Consider the following 16214-nt stretch of genomic DNA (forward strand, 5'->3'; position numbering starts at 1 on the left):
GTGTGCATGCATGTACAGTATAAGCAAAGAGTAGGCACAGAGTAACTCGTAACGTGAGCTGTCAAATTAATTTAACAAATAAAAAACATTATTTTTAATATTCGAGGATCTTGTGGCCTTGGAACTCAACTTGGGGGACAAATGTGTGCCACTTCTAGTACTTCACCCCACTTATTGCCAGAGTGACGGATCCTAATATATGTATTGTCCATCAAGGTTTGTTGTGAGAGAAAGAGGAAGAGAGAAAAAGGTGAATTTTATAAGAACAGTATTGCTGCCCGTTTACACTATGCACTACGGTAAAGGATGGGCGCTACATCCACGAGCTGCCAGTGGAGCCTGTTGGGATAACTCAGTGGTTTACTGGTGAGTGTCCTTTTCTAACGGTCTCCTTAACGTGTGCTGTGTGTTAGTGACCGCCAAATGAAGGTTATTCAAACCGCCCGCGTCGAGACAAACGAAGTGTCCGGTGGCGGTGTCAGCTCTGCCGGTGCTACCGTTAGCCGAAGCACGAGGAGACCAGCGCGTGTTAGCTTAAGGCTAGCAGCGAGCTAACCTGAAGCGACACTTCATTTAATAAACACGCTGGAGGGACACAAAGCGGCTTCGACCAACATGTGGTCGCTTCATATGTCGCCGCTTAATTTATTTTGAATGTAATGTCGAATTCAGGATACATTGAGGCCAATGACAACTCAATGCAACTCTTATTTAAACTATCAACTTCCACCAGGTTTAAAGTAACGCTCGCTACAGGGGAGTTTTAAGCAAATTACATTCAACGTTGGCACAGACACGTTAAAAACACGCGTGTAGTCAGAAGAGGTCGTTAAACGCCATTATATGTGGTTGAATGGTTAAAGCGACGCACACGTCTGTGAACAAGTGTTACATGTTTGGTAACGAGACGTTAGTGAGCAAGAGTAGACGGAGGAGGAAAGGAAATGGTTACGCGCTCGAGTCAAGACGTCTGCTTGTGACTTGCCACGAGCCGTGGTGCGCGAGCTCTTGTTTACAGTTCGCACGTCACCATTGTTGGCACACGTGGGTTGCAGCTCGAGGAGGTTTCAGTCGACTTCACGACAGCGACGCTTGCTAGAAACGACCGTAAGGTGGCGCGCTGGAGTCGACCGGGTCAAACACAGCCGGGCCCTGGAATGCGGTCCTTTGTATCCGCTGTAACTGGAGCTGGAGGTTCTCTTCCCCCCCCTCCCCTCTTGTCGTTGATGCTCGCAGGGTCCGTGTTACAATCGGGTGGTCAGGATGTTAACTCCGGCGTTTGACCTGAGCCAAGATCCAGAGTTCCTGATCCTCAGCATCCGCGTGCCCTACACCAGAACCTCGGAGTTCGACCTTCACGTCGATGGAGAAGATTTCAAGTTCTTTGCCAAGCCCTACTTCCTCAGGTGAGCTGACGCTCGGATGAAAGGGAGGCTGCCGGAGTCCCTCGAACTTGAATTTCCAGTCGCTTGTTACCCGTCTAGACGGCAATAGAAGATTGACAGGCTCAAAACAATTTTTTGACAGTAACAGTCTGGATCTGTTTTTTCTTTTCTTTCTTCAGATTGTCTCTTCCTGGAAGAATAGTGGAGGATGGGAGGGAAACGGCCAAGTTTGACATCGATAAAGGTAGGTCACATTCTTCAACGATGACGACGCATAACAGTTTCACGGTGGCTTTATAAAATAAAAAAATGCTGAGGTATTTCAGTAAATGCACAGATAGCTGTAGCATAACATTTAATTTTTTTCATGGACTTTGCGTACACACAACCGGAGGACTCGGATGTCCTGCATTCGTTTCCATGTCTCCTGTGGCGAGATCTTTATGAGTGTGTTCTTGGAGGGGATGTGAGTCAGTGTGTCCTGGAGCTCGGATGTGACGGGTGGTGTTTGCAGACGGCGGACAAAGAACAATGTTGACGGTGTTTTTAGAACAACAACAACAACAGCAGCAGCAGCGTGTAAATCCTCGGTCTAAACTGGCCTCTGGAAAACATTAATGTGCATGATAATGATGAGTTTCTTCTTCTTTGTGCTGAAGCCGTGGTAAATTAACAGACTGATGAAACATTTAAAGGGCCAGCGGCGCCATTTTTATTGTCACCACTGTTACAGCTCGCCTGCCTCGTCTCTTGTCACTGTCGGATTTTATTTAAAAAATATATACATATATAATATATATATAATATATATATGTTTATATATACATATACACATATGTATAGATGTGTAGATATATATATGTGTGTATATACATATATATATGTGTAAGAGCCACAAGTGTGTTTTTAGTAAATTGAAATTTCAGAACTGTTTATAATTTAATATTAATAATTATGCTCACGGTGTAGGTATAGGTGCAATATATTGAAACATGTTTATGTTAATGACTGATGCTCGAGTCAGGTGATTTAATGACGTCATGACGGCAGCAGGTGTAAGGAAAGAGCCGCATTAGACAAGACGGCAGATGGTTTTTACCTTCGCATTGAAAATGCCGGAAGGTTATGTTTTGATCGCCGTGTATTTATTTATTTCTTTATTTATTTGTATGCGTGTTATTCGCAAAACTCAAAAAGTATTGAACCGAATCACATGAAATTTGGTGGGATGATTGTTTATTATCCGGGGACCAGTTGATTAGATTTTCGGATTGATCGGGTCAAAGGTCAAAGGTCATGAACAGGTCAAAATCTTTCGCAGAACTCAAAAAGTATTGAACCGAATCGCATGAAATTTGGTGGGATGATTGTTTATTATCCGGGGACCAGTTGATTAGATTTTGGGATCGATCGGGTCAAAGGTCAAAGGTCATGAACAGGTCAAAATCTTTCGCAGAACTGAAAAAGTATTGAACCGAATCGCATGAAATTTGGTGGGATGATTGTTTATTATCCGGGGACCAATTGACTAGATTTTGGGATCGATCGGGTCAAAGGTCAAAGGTCATGAACAGGTCAAAATGTTCTTGAATCGCATGAAATTTGGTGGGATGATTGGTTATTATCCGGGGACCATTTGATTAGATTTTGGGATCAATCGGGTCAAAGGTCAAGGTCATGGAAAGGTCAAACTCTTTTTTTACCATAGCACGATACATTTTTGTCCAATTGGCATGCAACTAATGCCAAAATGTTCATAATTCAATGCCCAATCTTGTGATATGCGAAGGTATGCGCTCTACCGAGTGCCCATTCTAGTTTTACCGTGTGATCGTTTTGAACGTTTATTCTTTTGTGTACTTTGTCAGCGTTTTTTGCTGCTCAAAATAAAATCTGAAGAAAAGGAAATGAACGGTCTCCCGTTATGCGCGTGCAAGGGAACTCAATGTCTGCAGCTCTTTAGTGGCTTAATGAAAACAACACCGATGGAACGCCGCTACAATATGTATATATGTATGTATGTATGTATGTCTGCGACCTCGCTTTCTGGCGCTCCTCGATATGCTCTCTCAAAGTTGCCTTTATGGGGGACATCTGCCTTATGGACTCTGACACCTCGCCGGCCGTCTGTCAGCGTGGCCCCGGTTAACTAAATAAGCCGGTAACATCTGCTAATAAAGCTGCACTAATGAGTGCCCTTGTTTAGACTTCTGACGAGCAGCGATGATCATTAGGATCCCTCTTTCAGGCTCCTGCAACTTGAGCAATTAGCCGGCTCCCATCGTTAAGCACATCTAAGATTTCATACTTGGGGGGGTTGGATTTTATGAAGTCTTCAGGAGACCATCTGTTTTTCTCCGTGGACTGGCCAATCCGGTCTACTTTATCAATAATGTGTTGCCTGTTTTAGTTTTTAATAACTTTGAAGCATTGTGTGCACAGGTGGCTTCCAGAGATCATTTTTATTACGACACAGAAATACGATCAATTACAGTTTTTATTTGTTTCAAATGGGCAGTCTGTGATCGACAACTTGCTGGCGAATTATGTTTTTCCAAGGCCTTTCTCTGAGATATATATATATATGGCAAGAAAAAATAAAGCATGAATGTATTGTTCGGGAGAAAGTAATGCCTATTTGTATAATCGATTTGTGATCTATTTTTTTTTAATTAATGGGCTTGTACAAAAAATAACCAAACTGAAATTATTGGGAAAGGAAGTGACTTATTTTGTCTAGTTACTAGTCCCAGAAATAGTTTTCAGTCCCAATATATACAAAATAAAAGAAGGAAGCGAATGGTCTTATTTGAGATAGTAATCCCCAAAACATTTTGGTATAGTTAGAGGACATTTGACAAAAGATGAATGAAATCACAACTGTGATTTATTAATTCGTCAGTTTAATTAGTTACATTTCAATTGAAATATAAAGTGTGTTTTTTATATGTCCAATGTATTTAAGGGTATTGCTTATTGTCAAACGCCTTTGCAAAGGAGCTCTAATGGTTGATGGCCGTCGCCCTTCGTCTCGCCCGCAGGTCTCGTCACTCTTCGGGTCCCGAAGGAAACAGCTGGAGAGCACTTTGAGGGGCTCCAGATGCTCACGAGTCTCCTCGCCCCACAAGGCTCCCGTTCAGCAAGACCACTGATCGAGGACGTGAGCGCGGGTGAGTCAAACCTACACCTCCTGTTTAAAAAACAAACAAAAAAGTCATAACTGAAGTCTTCGAGAACCAACCGCAGCTTCTTCGCACTTCAAAGGAAGCGGTGAAGCGGCGAGGGGTGGTGACGATGACGAAGATGGAGATGAGGAGGATTTTGACTGGCAGGTCGAGCAGGAGGTGTACAAGGAGAGCTCCGAGGAGGAGCTGGGAGCCCTGCAGAAATATGGCTTTGGAAATCAGAGGTGTGGAGTGTTTGCAAGATTACAGGTGAGACTAGAGATATGGATGACTCGTTGTTATGAGTGTCCCCACGCAATTATGGGATGGACAAAAGGAGAGAAAGAAAGAAAGAAAAAAATGTTTCTTTACCGTTTTGCTTGATCAGATCATTTTATGTTTGTGGGGGGGGGGGGGGGGGGAGAGATATAGTTCATCTTAATAAAAAAGAAAAAAAGCTAATGTCAACTTCCCACATATGCCAGCGTCATAAACAGGAAGGCAGCGGTAAAGTAGCAAAGCCCGCCCCTTGCTCGATTCGATTGGCTGCCTGGGCCGAGCGGTGCAACTCCCCGCTGAAAAGTTGTGATTTTATTTCATTTTTTACTTCTAAACACCGCTGCCCCATTCTATTTATTCATGTATGTGTGTATATATCTATAAATATATATCCTGACATTTTGAAAGACAGCGTTGCGAGGTTCTAACAGCTGTGACTGCCCTGACAGGAGGAACTGAGCGACGTGACGGATGTCAAGAACCCAGAGGGAACGACGGCAGCCGAGAGGAGGCGGGGACGTCTCGAGGCAGAAACGGCTGCTTTCTCTCCTGATCATTACCTGTGAGTTTATCGGAGTCGGAAAACCTCTGACAGCCTCGAGCGCCGTTCCCCTCCCCCCACCCTCTCACCCTGTGCTGGCCGCTCACAGCTCTCGTGTCATTTCAGAGCTGATTTGTTTGAGGACGATGAGATCAAGGGGCTGCTGAAGTTCATGCCATGGTGGGAAAAGCTGAGTCCTTCGACAGAGCGGGAGGGAGAAGCTGGTGAGTTCAAGTCCTCCCTTCATAATCCATAATCCTCTTGGGAGGGGGGGGGAAGCGGAGCTTTTAATCTGAATTAGGGAACAATCGAAAATGTGCCTGCTTTCGAAATACTGTAACGTGTTATAGCTCGTTTCTTTTTTGCCCCCCAGTGAACAAAAAAGAAACGCAACAAAATAAAAATAAAAAAATTAAATAAATGTAAATATAAAATGTATGAGTGGCACACTATCAGCTGTTAACATTAAAGTGAATAATTTGAGCTCCTCGAACAATTAAAACAGAGTAGTGACCGGAGGCGACCAGAAGGTGGTGTAAAGTTGCAGAAATTGCGAGGCTTGTTTTGTTGATATTGTTTGACCAAAAAAAACAAAATTACCATCCCCCAGTCGTACTATTCCAAAATGTCCACGAGTAGCATATTGTTTCTTGTCCTGGGGTTCATGCTCAGTTCTCCACGTGAGCCTGCTGGCCGTGAGTTGCCTGCGAGGCGCTGACATTGTTCTCAGCGTGTGAATCCCCAAAGGACCGCACGTCTTTTCACTGCCCCCCTTTATCGGCGGCTTTGAAAGCAACAGAGCCCCCCTCCCCCCCTCCCCTCACTCCCTCCCTCCACCACCACCCACCAAAGAGCCTCGGGGCTCTTAAACAGGAAAGACACTTTCCATTATGAGTAATTGAACTTGGAGCTCCCTCTAATCACCGACTGTCTCCGCCGCCTTTCGACAGACTTTTAAACGGCTGCAGATTTCCAAATGCGGCGACTCAAATCTAAAAGCCAATCATTTCAACTCCTTCCTTTTTTTTAATGATCTCTTCTTCTTTTGCAATCCGTTCCAATGCATTTCCAAAATCGTTCTCTTCGATTGTGACGTGCTTCTTGTCGGTTGGAACCGCCTCCCCCCCCCTACACCCACCCTGCAGCGCCGCAAGATTCTTTTTGCATTATTTATCACCGTGCCGTCCGGCTCCGCCGACAGCCTGTGAATTCCAGCACCTCCACGGCTGAAGCGCGTGGCTCCCAGCCACAGCTTGCGTGTAGTACACGGGGGTGTGGTGCTCTTGCGAGTGGAGTTAGATTAAACGGATGGCATTATCGCGGGAGGGAGTAGGCCGTCGGTTGTGGGCAGTGGGGGTTGGTGTGGGGGGGTTCCACCAGTCGCTGATGAGCAGCCGTCAGTCACCGATGCAGCAAAGGCCATTAGCCGCAGCCCGAGTTTAGCCTCTGTAGGACATTACAGCTCCCCCGTATCCCCCCCCCCTCCCCCGGCTGAGTGCCTCAGTCGGGAGCCCAGGCATAGATAAATGGGCCAAATTAAACTTAATGACTTGATTGACGGGTCGAATGGCATTAGCCTCCGCTGAGTGTGAAGAATGGCATCAGTCAGGACGTTTAAGCGGCCCGCCATCAAATCCGGAGAGCGCGCTCGTGATTTTTAACAGTTTGTCGTATATTTAAAAAATGGTTACCGGTCTGTTCTGCGCCGGTCTTTTTTTCTTCCCCTCCCTTCGCTCCTGCTGAGTCTGATATATGTGTCACACCTGACAGATGGATGTGGATACAAGTGCTAATGAAGTGAAACAAAACAAAAAACAACTCTCCAGTGTCTGGTGGGGGGGGGGGGGCACTGACAGGCCACAGCTGCCCACTGGAGGCCTGTGTTCCCACACTGGCCCCTCTACCTGCTACCACTTTGTTATGGCTGGCTTTAGAAACCCGACCACGTTCCATAGCGCCAACACGTCGAGCCAACTGTGTGTCGTCAAGTGACCCTTTTTTATTTATTTTAATGATTCGATACTTCACACGATCACAGCGTGTCAACATGAAGCGTACCTGCCGTCCAAGGTCACGCCGCTGACCCCCGTCGCGCTTGTGAGGAAATTGCGGAAAGCCTTTTTTTTTTTTTTTTCAACCCCCCTCGGCGGTGTTTTCCACAAAGCATGTTTACCCCGTGCCATCGGGGCCATCTGGACCTGCAGAGAGCTGCGGAGAGCCGGGGCCGCCGTTCCAACTGGAGGAACTGGGTCAGAAATTAATTTACAATCGGCAGAAGCCGGCGTGCTAATGCCCAATGGACCCGACGGGCTCCACAGCGGAGACGACCGGCTGGGTGCATCTATCCGGTCTGCTAACCTCCCATTAGGTGTGTGTGACTGTGTGTGTGTGTGTGTGTGTGTGTGTTGCTCGTCAGGTAGCGCCTGCAGGGAGCTGAGACCTGACGTAATGCTGCAGGAATCTCCTTCCCTGCAGAGTTTTAAGTTCCCACTGCAACCAGGGAGATTGTGTGTGTGTGTGTGTGTGCACTTCCTTGCTCCAGCCAATGCATAGCATCTCAGCCTGCACATATCGGTGCAGGGACTCTCTTCTCCTCATGCGGGGGTAGAGAAGGGAGGGGGGAGAGAGCGAGAGAGATTGCTTTCAGCTGTTTTATAAGCTGCTGGGAGGGAGAGAGAAAAAACAACCTCATAGCACGCTCCTGCAAGCATTCAGCGTGCCTCTCAATCCTGAGCCACGCATATAGCTTAAATGGGATTGAAGTCTGTTTGTGTCGCCCCATTAGGCTTGCCACAGACCACCCCCCTCCCACCACACCTCCATTAGTCAGATGTCTCTTTCAAAAGGCAACAGTTGGTGAATTTGCAGCGGGAAGTAGAGGTTTTTCGAGAGATTGTCATAATCCGGGCCGTTCGACCGTCAGAATGCACGTGAATGAGACTGGCTTTACAAACGTTCTTGATTTAATGTCATTAAATCGCCTCATTTTCCCATCTGCTCCTCATCAACTTCCGTCACGTTGCACCTCAAGGAGGCACCATGTACCCCAACTGCTCCAGCATAGCGGTTCCGAGGGGAATAAAAACGGCCTTAAAACCTCGAGCAGAAGTCGCCATGAAAAGCAACTTTGATCACATGCCTCCAACAACCGAGATCCCTCGGGTGTGTGCGCGTGCCATGAGAGCGGTTCCTGGGCGTTCAGCAACGTCAACTTTTCTCTGACCGACCGTGAGCTGCTGCACCAGAGTGTGAATGCCACCTGCAGCTGGACAGCCGAACCCGTTCTAACGATGGGATTTCAAGGTCTAACCGCGCATCGGGGACACGTACGTGGCAGCGCCAACGTGATTCGATTTTTGGGCGGCGGCGGCGGCATCTATTCCAGTTTTTAATCAACGCGTTGGAATTCTGACCATGCTCTTTATTTATTTCCCCTACAGTATTCATTTGCTTTGTGTCGACTTGAAATCAAACTGTGAATCCCCGGTTCCCCCTGTGCAGCTGTATCGTTCACCGACGACGAGAAGGACCAGCTGAGGAAGTTCTCCAACCGCTCGTACCTGCTGGACAAGACGTGCCGGCAGCAAGCGTGGCTCAGCCTGGTGGACGTCCTGCTGGCTTACTGCTACGAGGCGCGCTCTACGGAGGGAGAGCACAACGTGAGTGTGTGTGTGTGTGTGTGCGAGTGAGAGAAGAGGCTACTCCTCCAGAGCAGCACTTAACCCTGGATGACAAAGCCCTCAATCCTCAAATCCTTTAGGCCCCCCCCTTCCGTTTCATTCAGAGCCTTAAGAGATTACCAGCCGATCCGAGAGCTCAGGCCAGGCCTCCTTTGTGTCGCTCCTCTTAAGGTAGCTGCAGCGAGACAAGGTGAGCGGGCCTGATTTTCATGAGCAAAATCCGGCACATGAAATACCAGTGATGTTCGATACAGCAGAACGTTGAATTTTTAAACATTTAATTTCCATACGCTATATCGTGTGACACGGAGACATTCTGACGACGAGCCCCCTCCCCCAAGTTCATTCTGCTCTCTTCTGTGCAAATGCTTTTGTCCAAGCGGAAATCATTTCATTTCATTCATTGTCTTTTTATTGTCGCGGTGATAAGTGGCCCCCTTTTGTCCCCTGCAGGTTGAGTCCCCGTGGACGATCAGAAAACTCAGCGGGACTCTCTGCTGGCTGGAGGTGAGTGAGTGTGTGTGTGTGGAGGGGGGGGGGGAGGGGCATATACAGTTGTGTTTCATTTCCATCCCTGGTTTCAATTAGCAAGCAAAAAGACAAGCACTTATTTGTCAGTAAAGGCAGGGGGGTGTGGTGGGGGAGGGGCAATATTGAGACATTGGTGATGGTGTGTGTTGACAAGGAACCGGCTGTGACGGGTTCATATGAACACGATGAGCCTCATGCAGGAAGGGATCAAACTAATGTTCTATCCAAGTTAGTGCCCGTTGATTTCCGGTATTAGCCAATGTTTTCTAGTTGTTGCTCTTCTCTCTGGGAGAAGAAAATGTTCTGAGTACTGAAAAACCTTTGCATGATGATGCATGTTTAGCTTCAGAATGGCTTTAAATCTACGCTTTTAAATTTTTTCCAGGAACACCAGTGGGATGCTTTAGAAAGTCATATGTTAATTTGTTTACATATATTTAACAGTAACCTGATTTCACTTCTTCTCACAGATTTTCTTTTGTGGCATCTCATCACTTCTTGGCCATGTGCCAGAGTGTTTGCACACAACACCTGCCCTTGTATGGTGTGTGTGTGTGGGGGGGGGGGGGGGAGGAGGCATTACCTATGCTAATAATAAACAAATGGCCACAGGCCTCATAGTTATGATCATGGGATATTTATCATTCAGCACACAGCAGATGTGGTTGGTTAATAAACGTTTGGTGCGTCTGGAGTTTGGCTTCTTATGTATTTTTTCTTTTCCTATTAACAGAAAATATAAGAGAAATACAACAGAACGGCGATTGTGCCAACGTGAGCGCACCGAACTGTAATTCTTTGAAATGGAAACGATGTGAATATGACTAAGAATGTCGTACCTCTTGGTTTTTAGACCCTCTTGTTGTTCTCGGATGTGCGGTTGCCTCTGGATGCGTTGTAAAATGATCAGAGAGACTCTCGTGGTGAACATTGATGTGTTAATGCGTAGGAATAAGAGTTTCGACATCGCCGCCCACGGGAACAAGGGTGACATTTTTCCAGTGAGATCCAGTGACACGCAGAGGTACAGAGGTTCGCGGTCCACATTGACATTCCCGAACAGCAGGAAACGGTTACATCTTTCCAGTGTAAACATAAATCAGTTAAGAGTCTTGGTCATACTTTTTGCATGCAAGGCAACATCGGGCTTGACTCGAGCATTGCTTTCTTTTTCTTTTTAAAGCAAGATTTATAAATAGTCCCACGGATAGAGTTATTTAATTTGTTATGAGAACAATAAATCAGATACTAGCAACAGTAAGTACGGTTTATTAATATTGCACTTTTCAGAGTGCAGTACAGTAGTTAAATAAAACAAATTGACAATAACGGGGGGCAAAAACATTTCACAGTTAAAAGAGCAAAGTAAAATACACAGTAAAAGATGGTGCAGTAAAAAGCACAAATAAAACGAATAAGTAACATAAATGAACAGTACAGATAAAAAGCAGGCCATAGAATATGTAATTAACCAAACGCCAGTGTAAACGGGTATGTCTTGAGTTGGTGTTTATTTTCCCGAGAATCAAACCTTGAGGGGAGGCATGCGGCGTTCACACTGCTTTTGCTACTGCCTCAAACAGCTCGGTCTCAGTTTTTTTCAGTAAGTGGGACTGAGACTGACAGAAGATTAATTGTTGCAGCGAGGCGAAGTAGTTCAGCCACATATGAAGGAGTCTGACCGTGCAGTGTATGTGAGTGAGTGATGACTTTAAAGTGGCTCCTCTGCTCTACAGGGAGCAAGTGAAGAGACCTGAGTATCGGGCTGATGTGAGACCGTCTATTTGTCCGTGTCAGTATTCTGGCAGCAGCCTTTTGGATTACCTGCAAGCGGTTCATCGCATATTTACTGAGGGAGGAGAAAAGTGCATTACAGTAATCAATACGAGAAGAGATAAAAGCATGTTCATCTCTAATTCGGCTGTCGATAAAACCAATCTCAATTTGCTGATGTTTCTTAGGTGGAAGAAACACGATCTAGACGGCTACTTGACATGGGGGTTGAACGAAAAGGATGTGTCAAAAATTACCCCGAGATTACAGCAGAGGAGAGTGGACCAATGCTCGGCTTTATCATAGGGACAACATCATCAGGTGCAATTACTAGAACCTCCGTCTTATCATTCAGCTGTAAGCAATTCTCTGCTGTCAAGTCTTTAATAGCATTGACACAATCAAGGAGGCTCGTTAACCTGAAGGCCTCACTGGGTTTAAAGGAGTTGGAAATCATCTGCATATAGATGATAAGCACCATTATAGGTTTTAATGATCTGTCCCAGGGGTAATGTGTATTAAGAAAGTAATAGAGGCCCCAGGACCGAGCCCTGCGGTACTCCACAGTGGAGGGATGTCTCCCACGAGACAGTCAAACTTCTGTTTGCGAGGTAAGATGATAACCACTCAACGCTGTGCCTGATATGCCCTCCCAATCACGTAGCTACTCAATCATGATGTTATGATGTAGGGTGTCAAACCCCGAACTGAGGTCAAGGAGCAGTCACCTGCGTCAGTAGACATTAATAAGTCGTTTGAAACCCTCAGGAGAGCGGTTTCAGTTGAGTGCTGTTTGCGAAACCCTAGCTGGAACTTGTCAAACATATTTTTGCCTCTCCAGTGCAGCAGTTAGTTGAACGGCCACAACCTTCTCTGGGGTGTTTTTACAGAAAAGCCAGTTTTGATATCGGCCTGTAGTTCATGAGCAAAGCAGAATCTAAATTAGTTTTTTTTAATAACGGCTGGATAGTGGCATGCTTGAAATGGGAGGGGACCCTTCCTTTGGACAAGGAATAATTAAAAAATCGTTATTATAGGAGGACCAATAATTGGCAGGATTTTCTGAAATAGAAAAAAATTGTATAATATCCAGACGGCGTGATGATGGTTTTGATTTATTAATTAAGTCCATCAACTCTTGCAGGCTGATAGGCTGGAAAGAGTCCAGCATGGTAGGAGATTGTGAGAAGCTACAGTTGGGTGAACAAATCCCAGGAGCAATACCGTATCAATGAAATAGGTAAGGAACTCATTACACTAATCAGCAGAAAAGCAAAGTGATATAGAGACAGGTGGTGAAACAATGGTGTTAATTGTGTCAAACTAAATCTTAGGATTTCTCTTTGAGGAAGAAATTAGGTTTGCAAAGTATGCAGTTCTCGCTTCCTTCACTCCAAGATGAAACTATGTGCGCTGCACTTCCAGCCCAGTGGCTTTTCACCGCCGCTCTGTCCTGCGACACTTTCTTCTCGAACTCTAGACCGTGTCTGTCATCCATGAAGATGTTTGTTTAGGACCTACAGTATTTACAGAGAGATCAAAGAAAATCTGATCAGTAGGGATAGGATCAATATCTAGACCCAGAGAGAACACAAGGTCCAGGGTGTGACCTAGAAACCTGTGAAAAGAATCTGCAATATTCCCGGTAAATGCAATAATGCATAGAGCATAACGTGAAGACTTTTAGTTCAATAGATTGTCCCTCGTCGCCATCGATACCCGATCCAGCTCTCGGTCGACATCGACCTCGCGATCGTTGGCGCTGCATCCCTGATGCCGGCGACACGTTTTGTTTCATAACATTTCCGCAACCAATACCTCGTGTCGATTTTTTGTTCCGCAGCGTGCGCTTTCTGTTCACTTTGACACGTCGGGGGAGTTTCTCCTCTCAGCTCGGCGGTCCAATTAAATAGGCAGTCGTGAATTCACGGTAATGCGGGCGCCGCCTCGGGAAGCTCGAGCACCTAATTGCCTCGTTGGCACAAAGACGCCTGACAAAAGGCCCTCATCAGAGCGGCGTGCCGCATCTTTATGACACAGATTGCCCGTCACGCCTGGCATCGGAATGCGCCGCGTGTACACTTTCACTTCCAGATAATATAAACGGATTATGTCTGTATCTGGTTTATGTTCCGGCCACCAGTTTGAATGATTTCATATTTGTGTGTCGTGCTTTGCCTTTTTGGTATGGGGAACACGTCTACGTGCCACGATACCCGTGAGTTTTGGCCACTGTGGCAACGGGAAAGAGGCACGTCGGAAATGTGCCTGCATGTGATATTTAGCCCGTTGCAGGAGTTTAAAAGCCAAGACATCATTGTTAACGTCCACCTCTAAATGTAAACGGACTTGTACCGTTGGCCTTCTTTTTCATCATATCCAGTTTCTCATCTCAGACCGCTCTTTGATTGGACTTTCTGAAATGTTGAGCTCTCGCGCTCCACCGCGGCGGTGTCCCACAGCGCCCCCTTGAGGTGTGGTGCAAACGCGCCACCGAGGCTGGCCGGAGGAGTTTGGTTGCCCGGGACCGTGACCACAGTTTGAGTGTAGTAGTCGTCCTCCTCCTCCTCCCCCCCCACGCGCTGACGGTGGAGTTAAGAACAGTCACCACCTGTCTGGCAGCTCTCTTACTGCTCGTCAGTCAGCAGAGCTGTCGGCTCCCATTCACAATCTCGCCTCGCTCAATCCCCCCCTCCCTCCCTCCCTCCCTTCACCTTGTATTCCACAACAGATTCCTCTCCGCCTTAGCCAGCCTGTCTGGCTGGCTGTGTGTCAACGCTGAAATCTGCTCTGCTGCCTCACTCCATTCTCTTGCTCTATCTTTTTTTTCTTTCTTTTTTTCCCTCTCCCCCACAGCTCTCACTCTCTCTCTCTCTCTTCCCTTCACCTCCCCGCTACAGCCTCGCCCCCCTCCCCCTCCTCCCTCCCATCTGCCGCATGTTTGCTTGTCCTCAGTCGACTGCGACTGCGAGCGGCTCCCCGCAGCAGCAGACCTTATTTACACTCCTGCCGAACACGCCCGGGGGGGGGAGAGCGTGATCCGGGATGACACGCGCTCGCGAGCCCGCACCACGTCCCTAACAAGCCACGGAGGAGAGAGGGGGGAAATGCCAGATGACGCGTCTCTGCCTCTGTCGCGTGTCCGTTCGTGCAGAAATGTTGAGCGCGAAGGCATTGATTGGAGAGAAGCCGCAATTAACAGGCCGGGGCTGGAGACGCGTGAACGAGTTGTGAGCCCCTGTTTAGCCAGGAGTTGTTCGGAGTGATTAGCGCAGCAGCGACTGCGATGCACACCATGAGGAGTCTTAGAATAAAGAAAAGGAGGGTGAAGGAAAATATTCCCGGGCTCTACATATATGGCCAGATCGAAAACGTTACTGTCGGCCGCATCGCCAGTCCCTTCTATTATCTAATAAAAACCTAGTTGTTTTGCTGTGTGCTGGACGGCCGTCTTGACGCTCGTTGTTCTCCGCTCTGCAGACGTACAGCTCCTTGCGAGACGTCCTGGTGTCGTTTGGACGGAGGGTTTTGTGCTACCCGCTCTACAGACACTTTGCAATGGCCTCCGCGGCTGTTCGGGACACGACGAAGATTTTGCAGTCAGGTGAGTCTGCAAGAAGCACCCCCCCCCTCCCCCAACCCCAACCTCCTTTACACTCACATGCTGAACCTGCCATGTCCATGCTTTTATGTGCATTTTGCAGTATTGCAGTGGGAAAGCGAAATGCAAACTGTTGGACTGTTTACGGTCGCTTGAAGGTGTTTTTTTCCCCCTTTTTCATGGAAACAAGTTGATCTGCAAAAAGGAATTTGGAGTTGGCGAACATTTAACTTGCATGACCGATCAGCTGTTTCTTTGGTCGGTGTCTTCTCGGACAATCCCAGAACTACAACATGATCGCTGACATGGGTCGACAATTAAAACTTGCCCAATTGAAACCAATCCCAGAAGATCTTTCCAGTGGGCAACCAGGCAGCAACCTCGGGTTCTGCCAATGCGGAAGTGTCTTAGAACAGATTGCATTATCTCTACTGACCAGCAGGGGGCAACTCCTCCGGTTGCAAACATAAATCGGATTGCATAGAAGTCTATGAGAAAATGACTCTACTTCTCTCGATTTATTCCATCAGTAAACATTGTGAACATGAGTTTATGGTCTCAATCTCGAGTTTCAAGTCTTCTTCGACACAGTATTTTGTAAATCATGGTCGGTTTAGAGTCAAATAGATTAAAGGGTATGCTGTAGGGCGGGCCCACTGGGATTGACAGGTTGCTGCCACTTCATACGCCACTCCTCCGCATTCCAAAAATGGTCACTTCCCTTTATTGGTTGCAAAAATTAATAAAATGGTGGAATTGACAAAAGTCAAGGCTTCCATTTCTTGTCACCGTGTACTTCTTCCTGCTTCCGTGGTTCATTCTTCCCCACGCCAGTTGATAGAAACGCGCCTTATTTGCGTTCTTTATTCTTAAAATTTTACTTGAGTTTGGAGAAATTGGTTCATGAGCCTGTGTGTGTGTGTGTGTGTATTTTTTAAGAGAGCGGCCCCACTCCCACCACCTCGGGGAGCGATGCTGGATTAGTGGAGAACGGACTGTTGACTTGGAGATCTCAAATCCCAGAGTAATCTTTCAATCAAAAGCCCCCGCGGACAGATGAAACGCCGCGGTGTAAACACACTCTGGGTGCGCGAGGGCGAAGATTATCCAGCTTGTGATGATTTCAGCGCTGGTAAATGACAGCAAATTAAAGGCCTTTTAAGCTGCAGATTAGCATTTGCGCGCCTCATTAAGTAGGAAGACGAGTTGATGAAGAGAGCCAGGCAAAGAGCAGCTGGAGTCACTCCCCCCACCGTCTCT

General features: G+C 46.9%; 1 protein-coding gene across 1 annotated transcript in view; it reads left to right on the forward strand.

The window, feature by feature from the left end:
- Positions 1 to 276: 276 nt before the first annotated feature.
- Positions 277 to 16214, forward strand: part of shq1 (SHQ1, H/ACA ribonucleoprotein assembly factor) — a 29799-nt gene continuing 13861 nt past the window's right edge. Inside the window, exons 1-10 of the mRNA XM_056437884.1 lie at positions 277 to 366; positions 1237 to 1406; positions 1565 to 1629; positions 4427 to 4555; positions 4650 to 4819; positions 5278 to 5390; positions 5496 to 5593; positions 8871 to 9028; positions 9503 to 9556; positions 14834 to 14957. Coding sequence (XP_056293859.1) covers positions 1264 to 1406; positions 1565 to 1629; positions 4427 to 4555; positions 4650 to 4819; positions 5278 to 5390; positions 5496 to 5593; positions 8871 to 9028; positions 9503 to 9556; positions 14834 to 14957 — 1054 coding nt within the window. The 5' untranslated portion in view covers positions 277 to 366; positions 1237 to 1263. The remainder of the gene's footprint in view (positions 367 to 1236; positions 1407 to 1564; positions 1630 to 4426; positions 4556 to 4649; positions 4820 to 5277; positions 5391 to 5495; positions 5594 to 8870; positions 9029 to 9502; positions 9557 to 14833; positions 14958 to 16214) is intronic.

This window comes from Pseudoliparis swirei, chromosome 18 (assembly GCF_029220125.1).
Source record: "Pseudoliparis swirei isolate HS2019 ecotype Mariana Trench chromosome 18, NWPU_hadal_v1, whole genome shotgun sequence".
NCBI lineage: Eukaryota > Metazoa > Chordata > Actinopteri > Perciformes > Liparidae > Pseudoliparis > Pseudoliparis swirei.